The sequence below is a fragment of the Seriola aureovittata genome, chromosome 19 (genome assembly GCF_021018895.1).
Source record: "Seriola aureovittata isolate HTS-2021-v1 ecotype China chromosome 19, ASM2101889v1, whole genome shotgun sequence".
NCBI classification, from domain to species: domain Eukaryota; kingdom Metazoa; phylum Chordata; class Actinopteri; order Carangiformes; family Carangidae; genus Seriola; species Seriola aureovittata.
Genome location: NC_079382.1, coordinates 1,536,847 through 1,554,686, shown reverse-complemented (window position 1 = coordinate 1,554,686; position 17,840 = coordinate 1,536,847). Strand labels below are relative to the sequence as shown.

The 17,840-nt window shown below is 41.8% G+C and overlaps 1 protein-coding gene across 3 annotated transcripts in view; it reads right to left on the bottom strand.

The window, feature by feature from the left end:
• The window catches only part of pex7 (peroxisomal biogenesis factor 7), a 44,184-nt gene that overhangs the window by 24,719 nt on the left and 1,625 nt on the right, over positions 1–17,840 (bottom strand). For all 3 annotated transcript variants that reach the window (XM_056363567.1, XM_056363565.1, XM_056363566.1), the window contains exons 3-8: positions 17,179–17,236; positions 16,867–17,017; positions 16,554–16,631; positions 16,348–16,456; positions 2,066–2,172; positions 1,425–1,538 (exon numbers count right to left, since the gene is read on the bottom strand). In XM_056363567.1, coding sequence (XP_056219542.1) covers positions 1,425–1,538; positions 2,066–2,172; positions 16,348–16,456; positions 16,554–16,631; positions 16,867–17,017; positions 17,179–17,236 — 617 coding nt within the window. The remainder of the gene's footprint in view (positions 1–1,424; positions 1,539–2,065; positions 2,173–16,347; positions 16,457–16,553; positions 16,632–16,866; positions 17,018–17,178; positions 17,237–17,840) is intronic.

Sequence of the window (17,840 nt, the reverse complement as noted above, 5' to 3'; positions counted from 1 at the left end):
GGTCCCCAGCAAAAAGGATAATGATTTATTTCCACTATGAATCAATCCATAAAAGTAAAAGATGGAGAATGTATGACTATTTTGGTCATGGGTTTCAAACCCTTTGTGTCGTAAAAAAGAAAAAAACCTTATAATATGGTGGAACCATGGTCTACTTTGGGTCAGTTTAGGGTCCTTTATGTGAAAAGTGAGAACCACTGGTCTAAATGACCTGAAACCTATTTTAGACCAATTTATTAATGTAACTATAATTATCTTATACTGAAGTTCTTTGCTGATAAGAAAAATAATTACTGGATGATTAACCTGCACATTAACATTGTGACAAATGTGTTTTATTGTTTCTTTTTATCCAGCTAATAGAAATACCAAGTTACTGACTGTCATGTAATAAAAAAAAAATACTCCAACCATTTAGTGCTGCACTTATGAAAAGTTTGGAACTCAAAGGAGACACATCTTAAATAAAGAGAATCTGATAAGCACTGGATACTACATTTCCCATAATGCAATTGGATAGCATGTGCCATTAAATCCACACCTTCAGTTCATAATGCAGGCTCTGTGATAAATGAGATGATCAGGGTTATTTCCTCAGACTCCTTCACTGACACACAGAATATTATATAAGTACAAGTCACAGTTGTTATGTTTACAACAGTTTGGGTAAATCTATGACTGACTGTCTAATGACTGTTAACGTTGATGACCACAACAACAAACACACCGTCCACGTTAGAAAAACCTTGACAGAGCCGGATCGAAAGTGTCTGACTCCCAGTTTATTTTTATCTCTTCTCTCTTCTTCTGCTGATCATGAATCCTTTCACCTCCTCTCTGCCCCCTCCAGCAAATCGATACTAGCCGACAAATTTGCAAACACTGACACACACACACACGCACACACTGAGTTTTAGACTGAGTTCTCTAGATCGATTGGTGTCACCTGTCCTGAAAAAACCCGGCTTGAGAAAAACAGTTCCTCAATTGGATGAACTCAAGTGTGTGTGTGTGTGTGTGTATCTATGTGTATCCATGACGTATGTGTGTATGTGAGGTGACGTGTGCCTAATCTGAATAACTGGGATGTGTTCGGGGACTCCTCTGCAGCTGTCTGTTCTCTCACACACAAACCCACACATTTCTAATATGTGTGGGTGTGTGTGTGTGTGTGTGTGTGTGTGTGTGTGTGTGTGTGTGTGTGTGTGGTCTTATTAGGTCCATTTAAGTGGGTGTTTTGATGCTGTCAGGCCCAGCACTGCATCTCTGCCACGCACACACACACACACACACTTTGCTCTCAGCTGTTATAACACAGTGTTGTTACACCACATTTGACAGAGCATGTGGTCAGAAACACAAGCCAGGCCATGTGTGTGTGTGTGTGTGTGTGTGTGTGTGTGTGTGTGTTTTTGTGTGTGTACCTTGACTCTGCGGATGGCATAGGTATGGCCTTGAAGCTGATTGACAGGCTGTCGTACGTTCCTCAGGTCCCACACACACACACTGCAGTCCACTGAGCCTGTGGCCACAATGTTCTACACACAAACAACAATGACTTATGTCAAATGTGCTTAACAGCTGTTTATAAGAATTGTAACCTGCATTTCAACAGAAATAAAGCTCTTTAAAAATGCAAATAAAGATCAGAATAGAGCTTTTATGTAGAAAAACACTGGTTAACTGTATTGTAAAGTATATGGTCATATGGCTGGGTAAATGTATTTTACACTAAAATTCTGCTAATTACCTGTATTTTAACCCAGAATTGAGTTTAAGGTTGAATAAAGCTGCTAAAATATATTTTTCGCTAAATACAAATAGATTACAACCAATTGAATGTATACAGAGTTGATTCAAATGCATTTTTACCTCAAAGTTGGCAGTTGATAAATGAAGTTTGTTAAATACTGACTAAATTCAGACACGTGCAAAATAAACTGTATAAAGCTCAATGAATTTTAATCCAAAGTCAAGCTGGTTATGTGCACCTGAGATAGATGTATTAAGACTTAAGGTACGCTCCGTTTTAAAATTGACCACATGAAAACATAATAGCACTTACCTGATCATATTTGCACCAATCACAGCTGAGGATCTCAGCCTTGTGCGCTGGGATGGCCAATCGACACACGGCAGCCTTCAAATCCCACACTCTGAGCGTCCCATCACCTGTGAGCAAACAGAGATGGACACAGGAGATTTACCCAGAATGCCCAGTGCAACATACTGCAGGCTGCAGCGTCCTGCTCATGAGCCCTTCAGCTGTAAAGAATGAGGCTGTGTGGGAAGAGGAGCAGACGAGACAATGGCAGAGGATTTGATAACATTGATGTACAAACTTTGTCTGATGAAGGTGGCAACACGTGGAGGTCGTACTTCTGATCTACAGATACTGAGCTGACACACGCCTTTTCAACACCAGTGATGTCATGAGTTGTAACCCGGTGGGAAAATGTCCACACTGTATCGTCTCTAAGACGGACGGAGAGAAAGATATTTGAATATCGAAAAATTGAATCCCACAATTTGAATTTACGAGAGAGAGAGAGAGAGGAGAGAGAGAGAGAGAGAGAGCGAAGGGATGTAACAGAGAAGAGACCCAGAAAGAAAAAAAGAGGTTAATTGAGGGGAACATGGTCGCCAATGTTTTGTGTGTGTGTGTGTGTGTGTGTGTTCCAATATAATCTAGTCTTTTATTTTGAACCACTCATTTCAGAGACCACTTCATTATGGCATCAACCCAACAGACAGAGAGAGTGTGTGTGTGTGTGTGTGTGTGTGTGTGTGTGTGGGTGTGTGTGTGTGTGGGTGTGTGCATGTGTGTGTGTGGTTTTACCGGGCAGAGGCTGATGGTCTGCCAACACACTGCGACAGTCATCAAGCAGCACCTTTACACTCTGCTCTCCTCCCTTTACTTCCACATTCGTTTCACAGCAGCAGGTTCTGAGTGCTTTAGTCAAACTGCACTTTTACCTCCTTTAAGCCGAAGTCACAGCGACGGGTTCAGTGTGCTTCGCACGAACTAGAGTTGAAAGACCTGTTTTTATGCAAATTTCCATTTGGGCATTTAATAAACTTCAGTGGAAACAACAGAAATAAAAAAAAAAGGTCAGAATATCACAAAAAGGGTTTTTATTCTTGCCGAGGTGGAAGAATATAGATTAAAAAAACAAACATAAACTACATATTGCAGTCATGTTTTCCGTGCTTCAGGTTTGAATGGAGCTCTTTTATTGACTTCATTTGTTCTGCATTTGGATAGAAACTTGACCACAGCCTCTTCCTGACTGGATCCCACCGCAATGACTCCCTTAAAATGAGGATACTTATGCACACTTTGAGACATCTCATATTTGACTGTACGTGTGTGAAAAAAAAAAAAAAAAAATCGAGCTTGAGAGAAAATTTCAACAATAAATTGGGTGCAATTGTCAGATTTTCTGTTTTAGAAAGTTACAGACAATCACACCCCATCTTAGTATCAAGTCTAACTTTATTGCTAAAAACAGGAAAGACAAAATCCTGTCAAAATAATTGGTTGGGCTTAATGATGAACTAAGGATCAATGAAGGATTTATACAAGCAAGATTAAAGATTTCTAGGATTTATTTATTTAAATATATTTTTCTGTTTGCAGCTCATACTGACTTTAATTATATCTTCACATACTCATATCAACCGATATGAAAGAATGATTGTGATAAAAATAATTTTGCCTTACCTCCCCTACATTCATCGAGGTGGATTTTATTCCAGGGCTGTTGCATTGAACTGTATTTTATCATTTTACTTTTGGCTTGGTGTAACTTACAAACTGATGATTGAGTATATGACTCAGGAACATAAGTTAGAGTCGCAACATTTTCTTTTTGGCAAAGCTATAAGTGGAATTTTAGTGATAATGTTTGTTCGATCCAAAGAACAAGGAGGAGGGATGAGACCTCCAAGTCGCCATCTGGAAACCACAAACTAAATGCAATTGCCAAATAGGATTATATGACTGGGACTCTGAAGTGCCTCTTCTGAAACAGGGCCACCTAAAGTCCCTTGGAGGCTGACAGGAGAGGTAAACTGGCCGGAGCTCGGCGAGAGGGAGGGAAGCCCGCACAGTTTAAATAAACAGCTCGAAACAAATCCTGACTGTTGGAGGGAACGGATTAAAGAGAACACTGGAGGAGACTTCTTCCTGGCTTCACCTCATGTTTACTGACCAGCAGATTAATCCTCTCCTCCAGTTCACCGCTGCCTCCTCACCCTCTTCACTCCCTCCCAGCGTCAGTCTTCCACACACATCACCCTGCTCTTTACCGATTCTTTCATAACCCTCTTTTTATTTATCCCCTCCCCTCCCTTCACTTCCCCTCTTCGCACAATCCACTTTCAGCCATGCGTGGAGGCTCCTCCAGCATCAGCAAGTGGAAACGGGCCAACTACGCAGTGTGTGTGTGTGTGTGTGTGTGTGTGTGTGTGTCTGTGTGTGAGCAGTTGTGTACGTGTGCGTGTCTCTGTTAACAACAGCAACACAGTTTAACATTGCCTTTCTTTTGCTGCAGCAACAAAGAGCATCTGGCTCTGCATAAATGTGTGTGTGTGTGTGTGTGTGTTCGTTCTGCAGTGCATTAAAGGCTGACTTCTGTAAAAGGGTCTCACTCTATTACACCTGGTATCTATGCTGCATCAGCAGGTTCAGCTAATGCACGCGCAAGCACACACGCGCACACGCACACACACACACACACACACACACACACACACACACACACACCTCCCATATGGAGCCACTTTCTTACCGATGTGTGACGGCCAGTGAACTCATCCTGACACATGAAACATTACAGGGCTCATTAGTTCTGTTTTTTTAAATATTTTTTTTATATTAAGTCATACTTTCTGCTTCGTTTTGGTTTGTTTTGTTCTTGTTTTGGGGGAAAACAGGTTTTATCACGGCTGTTTCATTAGCGTTGATATTTTTTAGTTTTAATATAATCAGTTTGCTGCTAACTAAGCTAGCTATTATAGCAGCAGTTGTTGCTAATACAGCACTTTAAGCAACTATTAACTTACCGTGAGCTAAAGGTTATGTATGTTACTCTTACTGTGTGGTACTCTCCTTGGGAACTAAATGTTTTTCTATCACCACAACCACTCCATACAGTCTAAAGGTCTCTGTCCATGTGTAGTTTGATTATAGATCAGCTCTAGGTTCTATATTAATACTATGAAAGAATCAAAGCCTCAGTTCACAGAGAAATGCACACACATTCAGGAACTGAGCCTTAAAACCAGCCGTCAGGACTTCTGGAACTTTGTGATGTCACAACAAAGCAGTCATGTCCCAAGCCCCGCCCACCTGGACCCACCATCCAACCTTGCAGAACTTGGTTTCCCTGAGTATTTTCCTGAAATCTGCTATATTTTTATTGGATCACTCAAAAAACAGTCAGCCAATCAGAAGAGAGGCTCTAACAACAGAGTGATTAAGGATCTTGGAGTTAGATGACGTATGCTCCAGGATTCTGATTCTAGAAGCAGATTTGATGTAGATTTTAAAGATATTGCTGAAACTCTATCTCAGGTTTCTCAACAGCACCTCTCACCCAGCTACGCCTCCTTCAAAAAAGTTGTCCACCGTTGTGATATGAAATATTGACCCTGCCTGCTGAACACTAGATATGACTCTGTGAGTTAAGCAATGAGAGGAGAACACTTCACTGATTGGCTCATATTGATCCGTTCCGACCAATCGAGTGCTGCAGTCGTCATCTACAGCCCTGTACCTACTATGACAGCAGCACAAACGCTGATATAGTTACTGTTGAGAAGAGTAAGATTACCTGCGCATCTTACATTTTTTCCAGAACTAGCTAAAATGCATCTAAAAAATTCAAACAAGATCCTCTGCTGGAAAAGATTACGGAAAGGTGATGCCCAAAAAATGGCCGATTTCCAAACAACCCTTAAATGCAGGTTCCGAAAAGGTTCCTGATTCCGAAAAGGTTCCTGATTCCGGAAAGGTTCATGTGATTAAAAAGAACCTTTTTTATCCCCCTTTCAATGTTGAACTAGTTCCTGTATTCAATGGCATCTCCTGCAGTGAATCTATCCCTGGTGGGGGGGAGGTATTCCTCTCCCTCTTCATGCATTGGTATTTAAAAACAGTTTTCTCGTCTCAGTAAATTTCCAGAGTCGAGGCTGAATGTGATCAGAGCGGGCGTGTGGGTGACTGAAGCGAAAAGGCTTCGAATTTGAAAAATTAAATCAAAAAAAGCAAAAGAGCTGCATCCACACAGATTTACATGACTGTTTACATTGGGCGCTGACAGTGAGATCAGCCTCCTCCGAAGCTTATGTATGACACCATGATCACTGGTACAGTATCGCAGGCCTGAATAAAGAGGATGGAGACATGAGGACATTGTGCTTCTTTTATTCTGATTACTTTTCATAGAAGCTGTGACACGGTGTTACACTGTGTCCAGATATGGAGCTTAGATAAGCCTGAGGGCTTTGCTCTGTGAAGGTCCATGATGATCCTCCTCAAACACAACCATTGTTGGCGTGCTTTCTTTCCAAAAAATTGCAGCAGACCTGTTGCTGTACCCACACTTCTTGTTGTTACTGTTTACCGTGTCTGCCTTCTACTTCTTCTTCTTCTCTTTGACGTCAGACTAAAACATTTACAGGGTTATTATGCTCTTGTCAGTCCCGTTAGAATCCCATCTCCGCTACTTATGTCATGTGCGGTACCTTCGGCACAACCCGGCCCTCCTAAAAATCACTTTTTAACTTAGATAAGCCGACATTAAACTTTCCCACAATTGTGCAAATTCCAAGACCTTAGTAAATCCTGCTGAATACACAATCAGCCTCTGCTAGCCTGCCCCCCCTCTGTTTGCACACTCCTCTCTTAAATGCATTTGCAATGCGGGTAAGAGAAGCACCTTCCAAACACACACAACACAACACAACACAAATGACAAGTGACTCCAGTTGTCTTCATCTGGTTCATAAGTATGACAATAAGTATGCATCTGTTTAATGAGTATGACAGAATGCATCAAATCTGCAGCAGAAAAAGACACTAAAAACTAAATGTTTTCAAGGATTAATATCCCAAAGAAATCAGAAAATGTATGAAAAGATGAGTGGGTACATAGACACTGAGAGTTGAGTCTCTGAGATGAAAAACACTTCACTGATTGGCTCATATCGATCCGTCCTGACCAGTGAAGTTCTGCAGTCATCGTCTACTGAACTGGACATCCTCTTGTGGCAAGAATAAAGATTACAAGTACATCTTCCGGAAATGGAAGCATTTATATCTTAACTGTAACTGGGGAAAATGCATCTTAAAAATAGTTTTTGCTGTTTAACAGATCTTTCATTTATTGTTAATTCTGTTGTTCATCCAACAGAGTTTCAATATACAGCTCACTGTTCAGTCAAAAAGTAATTTTACTACGATTCAGCTCTAAATTAGATCAAGAAAGTTGAGATATAGACCACATTAATTTAACTACATCAGCCAGGAAAGGGAAGGGAAGGGAAGGAAAGGAAAGGAAAGTCAGAGAAAGGAAAGGCCAGGAAAGGAAAGGAAAGGAAAGGAAAGGAAAGGAAAGGAAAGGAAAGGAAAGGAAAGGAAAGTCAGAGAAAGGATGGGACAGGAAAGGAAAGGAAAGGAAAGTCAGAGAAAGGATGGGACAGGAAAGGAAAGGAAAGGAAAGGAAAGTCAGACAAAGGAAAGGAAAGGAAAGGAAAGGAAAGGAAAGGAAAGGAAAGGAAAGTCAGAGAAAGACAAGGAAAGGAAAGTCAGAGAAAGTCAAGGAAAGGAAAGGAAAGGAAAGGAAAGGAAAGGAAAGTCAGAGGAGGAAAGAGCTTTGTTGTTGTTTACTGAAGCTCTGATTTGTTGCAGAGCTGAGAGCAAGACGAGCTGGCACCACAAATGACACTGGAAGAGATCTGGAGGGAAGATTGAAGCTTAACACTCACTCAATCACACACACACACACACACACAAACATATATATATATTCTCCTCTCCTGATGATGTTGGAGGTGGGAACCTTGTGTGGCACAGAACCAAACTTGGGAGGGGGGGGGCATGATGAGAGGAGACAGAAGAAGAGGAGGAGAAACATGAGAAGATGTGAGGAGGAGAGGCAGAGAGGAGCATGGGAAACCCCGATAAGCTTATCGGAATGAGACGCCATCTGCCCCCTGCTTTCCCCGTATCTCCCACTTCCTCCCTCTCCCCGCTCTGTTCCTCACTTTCTCTCTCTTCAAAGTCAGACACTGGCACTAGCCTCTCATGCTAAACGCTAAATGCCACCGGAGGGGAAGCCTCCACGCGGAGATAAGGCAGCAATTCTCCACCGTACGCTAATGCTAGCTAGTGCTGTTTGACATCTCATTATCATCCATCCATCCATCCGCTCATCCATAAGACCCACCAGAGTAACACATCGCTTACGCAGTTCGCACCACTGTGGGCTATGTCATGTTTTAGTTTCAGTAAAATAATGTCAGAGCAATAAAAAAAAGTTCTAACATGATTTCTGTGCGATGCAGTCTCTCTCTCTCCTTTCTCTCTCCCTCATGGCCTGTATGCCTTTCCAGTTATTATGTAAATTAGTCACAGCGACCCCCACGGAGGTTGGTAACTGAGACTTCAACATGGGAGTTTACTAACTGTTCACTCATCTGTTGCTACATCATGTTCAAGCCAGAACAAACCTGTCCCTGCCGCCACAGTCAGCTGACACAGGAGCAGCAGCAGTTGCTAGGAGAAGTGAACTTTTTTGAAAATGAGTGAAGAAATATTTCAATCCGAGAGCTGTTATTTCCTGCATCGCTGTAAACATCTCATCCAACTTAACCTCACACAGTTTCTGTGTTACCATTTTCCTGGCTGTGTTACAGGGAGGTGTTCTTAATCCTGCCAACTAAGGTGGAAATTGGAATGACTTCAAAGACAAAACTGAGCACGACCAACCTAAAATTCGAAAGATCAAACTCCCTACGCCACATTTTGTTAAATTTCTATCAAACAGTTTCCTCCTCAGGCTTTTCTGTGCATCTATTGCTCTGTGCATTGGCTGATTGCATCATTTACACAACTGACTCATATGAAAAATCTAAGACTTACGGACCTTTGTCACCTCGGGCGTCTGTCATAGCAGGAGAAGCCAGATGAATCTAATAACATCAACAATGGCTCAGCGCCAAGTTTCCCAATAAGCCATCATGCACAGAGCCGTGGGTCTGGGGGAAACTAAATGAAATGCAGCCACTATGAATAATATCAACTGCTACGGCTGAATGAAACAAATCGATTTGCCAATATTGATATACCACTATTGATCCCTTTAAATCCCGATATGGATCTCTACATTTGTACCTTTTCTCCACAAACGTGTGTGTGTGTTTACTTGTAAGTGGCTCGGTTACGGCTGCATGATGTGGAAAATATCTGCTTTGAGGAGATCCAGTTATTACAACGAGCAGAGAAAGGTTATTTTAGGTTAAACACTAATGGAGATGACAGCAGCTGCATGAGCCGCCTTGAGTCACGACAGCCCTGTAAACTGTGATGTAGGCCTGCTCAATTATGGCAAAAATCATAATCACGATCAATTTGATCAATATTGAGATCACAAGTATTTGCTCTGACTCTGGAAACACTATGCATTTATTGAATTTTTAACAGTGGACTTTCTTGAACTTTAAATACAGTTCAACAAAAAACATATAATAAAAAAAAATGATTTAAAAACAAAAAGCGTTTCAGTGTAGTTTTTCTGGTTATACACAATATAAGTTAAATATACAGCAGCCGAACAGGGCATGGTCTCTCCTGACTATATCGAAAGTCTCTGAACTGGCAAACTGCTCAAGATGATGCGTGTTGCTAACGTACACGGAACGTAACTCGGATGGGGGGGTTGGTTTTTGTATCACGTTGTGAAGCAGAATGCGGCACAATATTTGTTTTATCTTATTTTCATAATCGTTGGAAGACAACATCGTAATTGAAAATAAATTTAGATGAATCCTCCGGGCCTACTGTGACATGAATATTTCCAGGCGGTGCGGACCTGTCCCAGCTTACAGGACTCGGGATAGTCAGCTGACTCTTGATATCTGGTTGTGAATCTAGATATCACATCTAACAGAGAGAAACATTGAAAAAAAAAATCCTCTGCAGACTGATCCGAGCTCAGTTTGGTATTTGCTGTGGAGATGTTATCTCAGACTATGAGAAGTGAGGCGGTGGAAGCGGAGTGAACAGTTCTGCTGGATTCTGCTTTATTCAGTCTGTCCATGCCAGGACGCGAACACCAGCTGTGTGCAGATGTCAGGCCGACGTCCTGTCGACTCAAACAGGGAATCGGATGAATGAGTGAGCAGACGCTCGGTTTCTGTCCTGTCTGTGCTCACAGTGACCATCACAGTGGGTATCTGTCTGTCCTGAATCATCTGCTACTGACAGTCCATATGTGGCATTTATTCTTTAAAATATGAAGAACGACGCACCCTTGAAAGTGGTGACGGTTTCGTCCCTGGTCCACAGTTTTATAACTGGGAAATGCATTTACTTTACTTCAAACTATTTCATACTCAAGAAACAGTGCTGTTCACTGGTCCAATGTAGAAGAAAGCAAACCAGGATCTATTCAAACATTGGCATTTACATTATGTGATGTAGCTGAATCATCAGCTCTGGACTTTGTGAAATGAAATGGAATCGAAACAATCTCCTGCTATGACATGTCAGCTGTGAAAAAGGTTTATTACCTCTAAAAAAAAATCATTGCGCTATTAATGGCTTTTTTCACATTGGTGCAAACTTTGTTGACAACTTCCTTTCTCTCTCTGGTAAATACAATAATGCTGCAACAGCTGCCACCAAATGTTAAAATCTGATGAACGAAAAGACTAAATGAAACATGAGCACTTCATGACCAGTTCACTGTGATAAATGATCAGCTCTTAAGGCTGGTTCATGCGGCACAACTGATGCTACCGGTGTCATTCAGTGGAAAAAGAAAAAAAAAGAAAGAGAAACTGTGATATTGACAGTAAGAATGGGCAGACAGCAACATCTCGGTTGTTTTTCTCCCGCACTAACACCTTCTCTCCGTTCTCATCTGAAGTGAAACGACTGTGGAGAGTAAATCCGTTCATGTGTGTTAGCAAATTATCACGACTTATTGATTCAGAAAATCTCTCAAGTCATGTTATAACAGGACCTTCTCTCTCTCTCTCTCTCTCTCTCTCTCTCTCTCTCTCTCTGTCTCCCTCTCTTTCTATTGATCGCTGCCTTCCTCTCATTACAGCTGTGACCAGGCCTGCAGCAACACTCTGATGTGAGACAGGACCCCTCTATCAGCAGCAGCCCTGAAGAGAGCGGCCCCCTGCTCAAGTGTGTGTGTGTGTGTGTGTGTGTGTGTGTGTGTGTATTTAAGTGTGACAGAGAGAGAATTCATGAGATCCTCCACTTACTTTCCAAGACTGCTGGTCCCCATTTACACATTGAATTAACATGTGTTCACCACTACCACCTGTAGCTTTTACTGGGTTTGCATAAAGGAGCTATATGTAAGTCTTGCTATTGCTACGTAGCCAACGTTAGCATTAACAGCTGTTTAGAAAGAAACGTTGCAATCGACATCAAGCGTCAGTCCTTTACTCAGTAAGAGCTGTCTCCAACAGTGGAAAGCAGCCCACTTCTCTTCTTCTACTGAAGTTAGCTCGTCACTTTCCAATACCGAGTCACTGTAGCGTCCAGTCTGCCCTAAAGAATTAGCACTCCTCAGAGGATGTATTACAACCGCTTTGTCCTGTAAACACAATGATCGGTGAAGCTCTTGGCAAAGCTGTAAACAGCTGTTAATGCTAACACTGGCTATGTAGCAATAGCAAAACTTACAAATAGCTAATATAAGTTAGCAGCAAGTTTCATAAGAGTTAGCATGACTCATGTGGTCACACTGTGCAGACTGTGGTTGTTCCAGGCTGATCTGATATAGATGGATTCTGCATGCATTTACACCTGCTATTAACATGTGTCTTTCCTGACCAAGCTAACATATTGAGTCTCAGAACTCAGTTCATGCTTTGTCAAAGTTTCCCTGAGGCCAGGGTGTTACTCACACCGCTGATGCTCAGTGAAGTGAACAACAACACAAATGTGACAGCATGTGTGTGTGTTTGGCGATGAACTTTTGACTCTGATGGACACCTGCTATCAATTATTTAACCAGACACTACCTGCTTTCATGGAGCAAACACAAACAAACACACATATAATTAACAGAATGAATGTGCGTGGTTCATTGTCGTGCAAAAACATAATTTGGCTGGTGAACACTTAGTCTCTGGCAAAACATACACATACATACACAAACATTCATGCACAGTGCTGCTGCTGCTGGGGGAATAGATAGTCAGAGTCAAGGCTCAGTCACACATACAGCTGGACACAGAATAATTCATCAAACTTCAGTGGAATCGGGTCATGATAATATAATAATACTGCGATCACAAATAAATATGGTCTGTTGTAGTGAGCAACACTGGGGGTTTGCTTCTTTAAAAGCCCTAAAAAGAAGTCCTTTCACTTCATTCATTTCTTACTGTTCAACTGCTCCAGCTGACACTTCAACTGATAATTAATTAAATGACTTTAACTCTCCTAACATTTCAGATTTCTTGTAACACATAAGCTTTATGTTACACTTCAGCTGCTTTCAGCCAACACCTCGATTCCTTTCACTTCAACTGACACTTCAACTGATATTTACTAAATGACTCGATCTTCATATGACATTTCAGGCGTCTTGTAATACATACATTTCATGTGACACTTCAGCTGCTTTCAGCACTTACACTTCAGCCAATACCTCAAGTCCTATCACTGCTTACACTTCAACTCCATTCAGTGCTTAAAACCTCCAACTCTTACTCTTCAATTGCTTTTAGCTCCTGCACTGAACCGACACTTCAACTGGTTTTACTCTTTCATTAACATTATCTGACATTTCAACCCTCTTGTAGCACTTGAACTGGATTTATAGTCAACACAGGGAGTTAAAGAGAGTCCAGCTTAGGTTTTGATTTATACTTTAATTTTATGGTTTGACAGTTTGATTTCATTGCCCACATTGACTATGTTTACATTCATTTATTTTGAGAAACAGAAAAACAGTGAGCTGCGCATGTACTTTTATAACTGGAGTTACTTCCTAGTAACGTATGATGTTATTCTGCCTGAGCTCATTACTGACGACTGCCGTGTAATTGCTGTGTTTTCAGTGAACAGAGGGTTTGGAGTCGAGATCTGTCTTTGTTGTGTTGTTGTTTTTGTTTTTGTGAAGAGGCCACTGATTCAAGTAGCGTCCCATCACCACAGCTAAACTGTAGCAGGTCCGTACGCAGTATTTCGACATCACCTACAACTGACCCGTCACTTCGCATCCGGACTGAAGGACAGTTTTGTTGAGGAAAGTTGAGTGAGCCTTTAGGATGAAAGTAAAGTAACGGCTGGAGTGGACTGTACTGAAGCAGGTGGCACGGACACACAGAGAGAGATAAACAGAGGGCCGTTTATTCTTGGTTTGAATCACTGTAGCTGCAGGTCAGAATCCAGAGCAGAGATCCTCACCTTCACCCCAGGCTGCCGCAGGAAACCACTCATCAACTGAGCAAAAGAAAAACAGCTCTCCTCTCACTTCCAGGTTATTCTCAGACATTAGACTTTTTGTAAATGCCTGTTGTTCAACAATATTACTAATGAATCAATAAGTGTCCTCACACTTGAACGTTTAACGTGTGCGTCAGATAGAACAGCTTGAATCGATGTAGGGCCGCTCCAGGGATATTTTAAAGGAGTAATAATGGCTAAAAATAAACCCAATCAAATGAAGATCCTTTCTTTACTTCCAACTCAGCCTGCTAATGTTGCAGCACTGTTCTCCTCCATGACAGCTGGGCATCTCATCGCACATATGAGTGAAAATGGGGGTGTGTCAACGTGAAAAATTACTTGGGCACACCAATTCTGAATTCAGACCAGGTCCAGGCTGAGAAAAAACACGGAATCTCTCCCAATGTTAACAGTAAATCATTTCACTCTCCTCTCTTTTAATCAGCAAACATCAGTGCAGAGAGCATTCAGGCATCGACTTGTTAAAATGACAAACGTGTCCTGTGGCAGGTCATATCAGCTGTCGCTAATCCACGTTAATTCTGTAATTTGGTGACAGAACAAAACGTAACTCTGTAACATCACTTTACAGAGTGAGACGTCTGTTCTCTAAGTAACGTCAGTTTCATTCTCCAGCTAAACTTAAATAATTTAAGGTGATCAACCTAATAGTTGTGTATCAGGACCTTCAGTCTTTGGATCAGGTAGCTTGTGATAAAATAAGATGTGTAAGATTTGTGTTCGCAGCAGTGTGTGTGTGTGTGTGTGTGTGTGGGTGTAGCTGTTGGCAGGTTGATGCGTCAGATCAGATGTGAACGTGGAGGTAAAGCAGCTGTAACAGCTTAATGTGGACAGAAATGGTTTTATTATGGAGGGTGGTGCTCAGTAAATCACTTAGCTACAGAGGTTAGCAGAGTTCCAGAGGCGCACTGGAGGATTAACCGAAGCTCGCAGATCCAACGAGCTCTGTGTCACTGGGCTGAAACTCAACAAAGAACAACTAACCTCTGAGTTCTGCATTAAAATACTCTTTGAATTCAACTAAATCTTTATTTACATCAGTTTTGCTGTGATACACTGGCATTTTGAACAAGTGTGTCATACTTTTATTGATATTTACTGATATTATTGCATATTTTGTTTTGGTAAAGTCTGTTTGGATTAAAAAACATCAAAATCTACGACTTTTTGAAGCATTCAAAGAGTCTGTTTCATAATTTATCATTTGAGAAACTACAATAATGTGATAAAATCATTAGTTGATGGTCAGAAAATGAACTAGAAATTGATTTTCATCAGATGTAAGCAAAACTTTCAAACACTCTCACTGAAATCATTGTAAACTGAATTTTGGACTGGGATCTAAAACATCTACGTTCTCAAGTAAGGGAAAACAACATTTTAAGCTTGTGAATGAAAAGATTTGAGGTTGCAGAAACAAACTAAGTATGAATGTTTAAATAAAATGTGTGCACAAGTTTCATCAATGACGTCTGAGAAAAAAAAAATCCTGCTGCTGTGAAACATGTGAAATACCCCTGGGCAACAGGGGCTTAGCATCTCCCTGGTTATGAAAGCTCATCAGAGATTTCCCGCTCACTCTCACAAACCAATTAACCCAAACTCATTAGCCAACAAGTTTAACTCAAACTGAGCTAAAGACAGCTGCCGTAAGATTTGATTCCAGCTGGTCCACAATCTGATCAGAGAGCTGACGAAACACGCATCCATCACTGGCTCGGCTCCACCCTTTGATAAAGCCGGCGTACGTGCCCACGCAGACGGATAAGATAATCCCAGCTCTCCCTCCGGGTCCAAACTGATTGACTTAATGATCTTCTGAATGACTGATATCTAAAACTCACTTCCTCGAGAGGAGGAGCTACAGCATCACCACTCACAGGCCAACTTTCTACTTCTTTACCACTGACGTGCTGTTTTTTTGTTTTTTTTAATTTTACCGGATAATGTGAAGACATTTTACAAGTCCCTAAGTCTCTCAGCTGAGTTTTTAAAAAGTGAACTGTCAAACACGGGGAGCTCTGCAGGAAACGGTAACCCTTAAGTTAGATACAAGTGTTTACTGAGAGGAGACTTACTCATCACTGCATCTACAAATATTTGGATAATGAAGAAGTTGTGACAGACTCAGAACAAACTGAAACATGTGACCACCCCCCATGTGCCTCCTCCCACCTCTACATCCTCTTTAAACTGCAAATGCATCATCACAACTCTTCGTGACGCTGAATCCAAACGTTAAGCCACTGACAGACCCTGAACATCTCTTTCAAAATCTCTACAGCGTCACATGAAAACTCAACACACAACAGACAACTGCCAGAATAACACTGCAACACTGCCACCTTGTGGGGAGACTGTGCTAGCATTCATCAAACTCACACCAAACATATCTGGAGAAATCTGTTTCAGTGTCTCGCTCAAAAACAATATCTCAATTTGTGTGACCAGTGCAATGCTGCTCGTCAGGCTCCATGTTTAAGGAATCTAATTTTTTACTGCCTCTTATCTTCTTCATGTTATTTAAAAGCACACAATATAGTGAATTGCTGTTAATCGTTCACTATACTATACTACACTTGAACTAACTCAACTCTACTGACTGTGCGAGGGCTCACCTGAGGCTGAAGCAAAGCATCCTGGGATGTGAGGAGACCAAATGGTGCTGTAGATGACCCCTTCGTGACCTCTGAGTGTATTCAGCGAGTGGCTGAGAGTGGGATCCCACTGGAGGGAAAAAAAAAACCCAAACACATGTCTGTCAGAGGAGAGCAGAGAAAGACAAAGATTTAGAAAAAGAAGAAGAAAAACAAACCCGTCTCACCACTTTAGCCGTGTGATCCCACGATCCAGAGACGATGAGGTTCTCTCCTCTGGTCTGATTCCAGTCCACAGCGTAGACCTTCACACACCATCCCATCCCATCCCAGACACACACCCATCCCAGACACACACACACACACACACACACACACACACACACACACACACACACACAAATGCACAAGCAGGAGTCAAATAAAGCATCTTTATGAAATACAAAAGTTTATCCTTTTGTCAACAAGTGTGTGTGTGTGTGTGTGTGTGTGTGTGTGTGTGTGTGTGTGTGTGTGTGTGTATGTGTGTGAGTGTAGTACCTCTTGTGTGTGTTCTTTGGCCACCCTCAGCGGAGCACTGTGATTGGCTACGTCCCACAGCTGCAGGCTGCCGTCTCCGCCCCCGGCAACCAAGACATGTTCATTGGTTTCACTCCATGCCACGTCGAACAGACCGTCACTCCACTCCCAGCTGACACACACACACACACACACACACACACACACACACACACACACACACACACACACACACACACATCTGCATTATTCTATTGACTCACATATATGGAAACTCTACACTGAACTCTGACCCTAAAGAAAGTAAGAAAGAAAGAAAGAAAGAACGATTACCTTCTCACTACAGAAACCCCTGTCTCCGTGTCATCCAGGACCAGGAGTGTGCCACAGCCTGCAAATATGCACAAAGCATATTTAAGGTTCATTTCATCATATTTTTCAAAACTATAACTCGCAAGTGACAAATGAAAGAAAAGGTGTTGGAAACAGCTTCAGTGCTGCTCATCACTGACAGATGATGGTGGAGAACATATCACTCCAAAATCTCCCATAGGTTTAGGGTTCAAAGCAGAGAAGCTGGTTCCATTTTGGTGAACAGTTCCTCCATGGTCAAATTCATTGAAGCTCCGATGCTAAAGAATTTCTTCCTGAACCTTTTACCTAAGGCCTAAGGTAGAAGGAGATGGACCTTGGACCTGCAGTCCAGTCGAGAGACTATGCAGAAAGTTAGAAGTTATTAACTTTTGTGGTATTTCTGTTTCAGGTATTTGAAAATTGCAAGTCACTTCCAGGCTCTCTCTCTGCCAAGTTTGAATTCAGCAGCCCCCTCATTCACCATGCTGCAAGAAGTCCTCGTCCTCATGGACTTCCTAGAGACGGAGGTAGCAGATAGTGCTGACTTGTCATTTTAAAACACTACAGACTTGTTGTTGGGTTGAGGTTTGGTGATTGTGACGGTCACAGAATATCATTCACATCATATAGTCAAGCCCTCG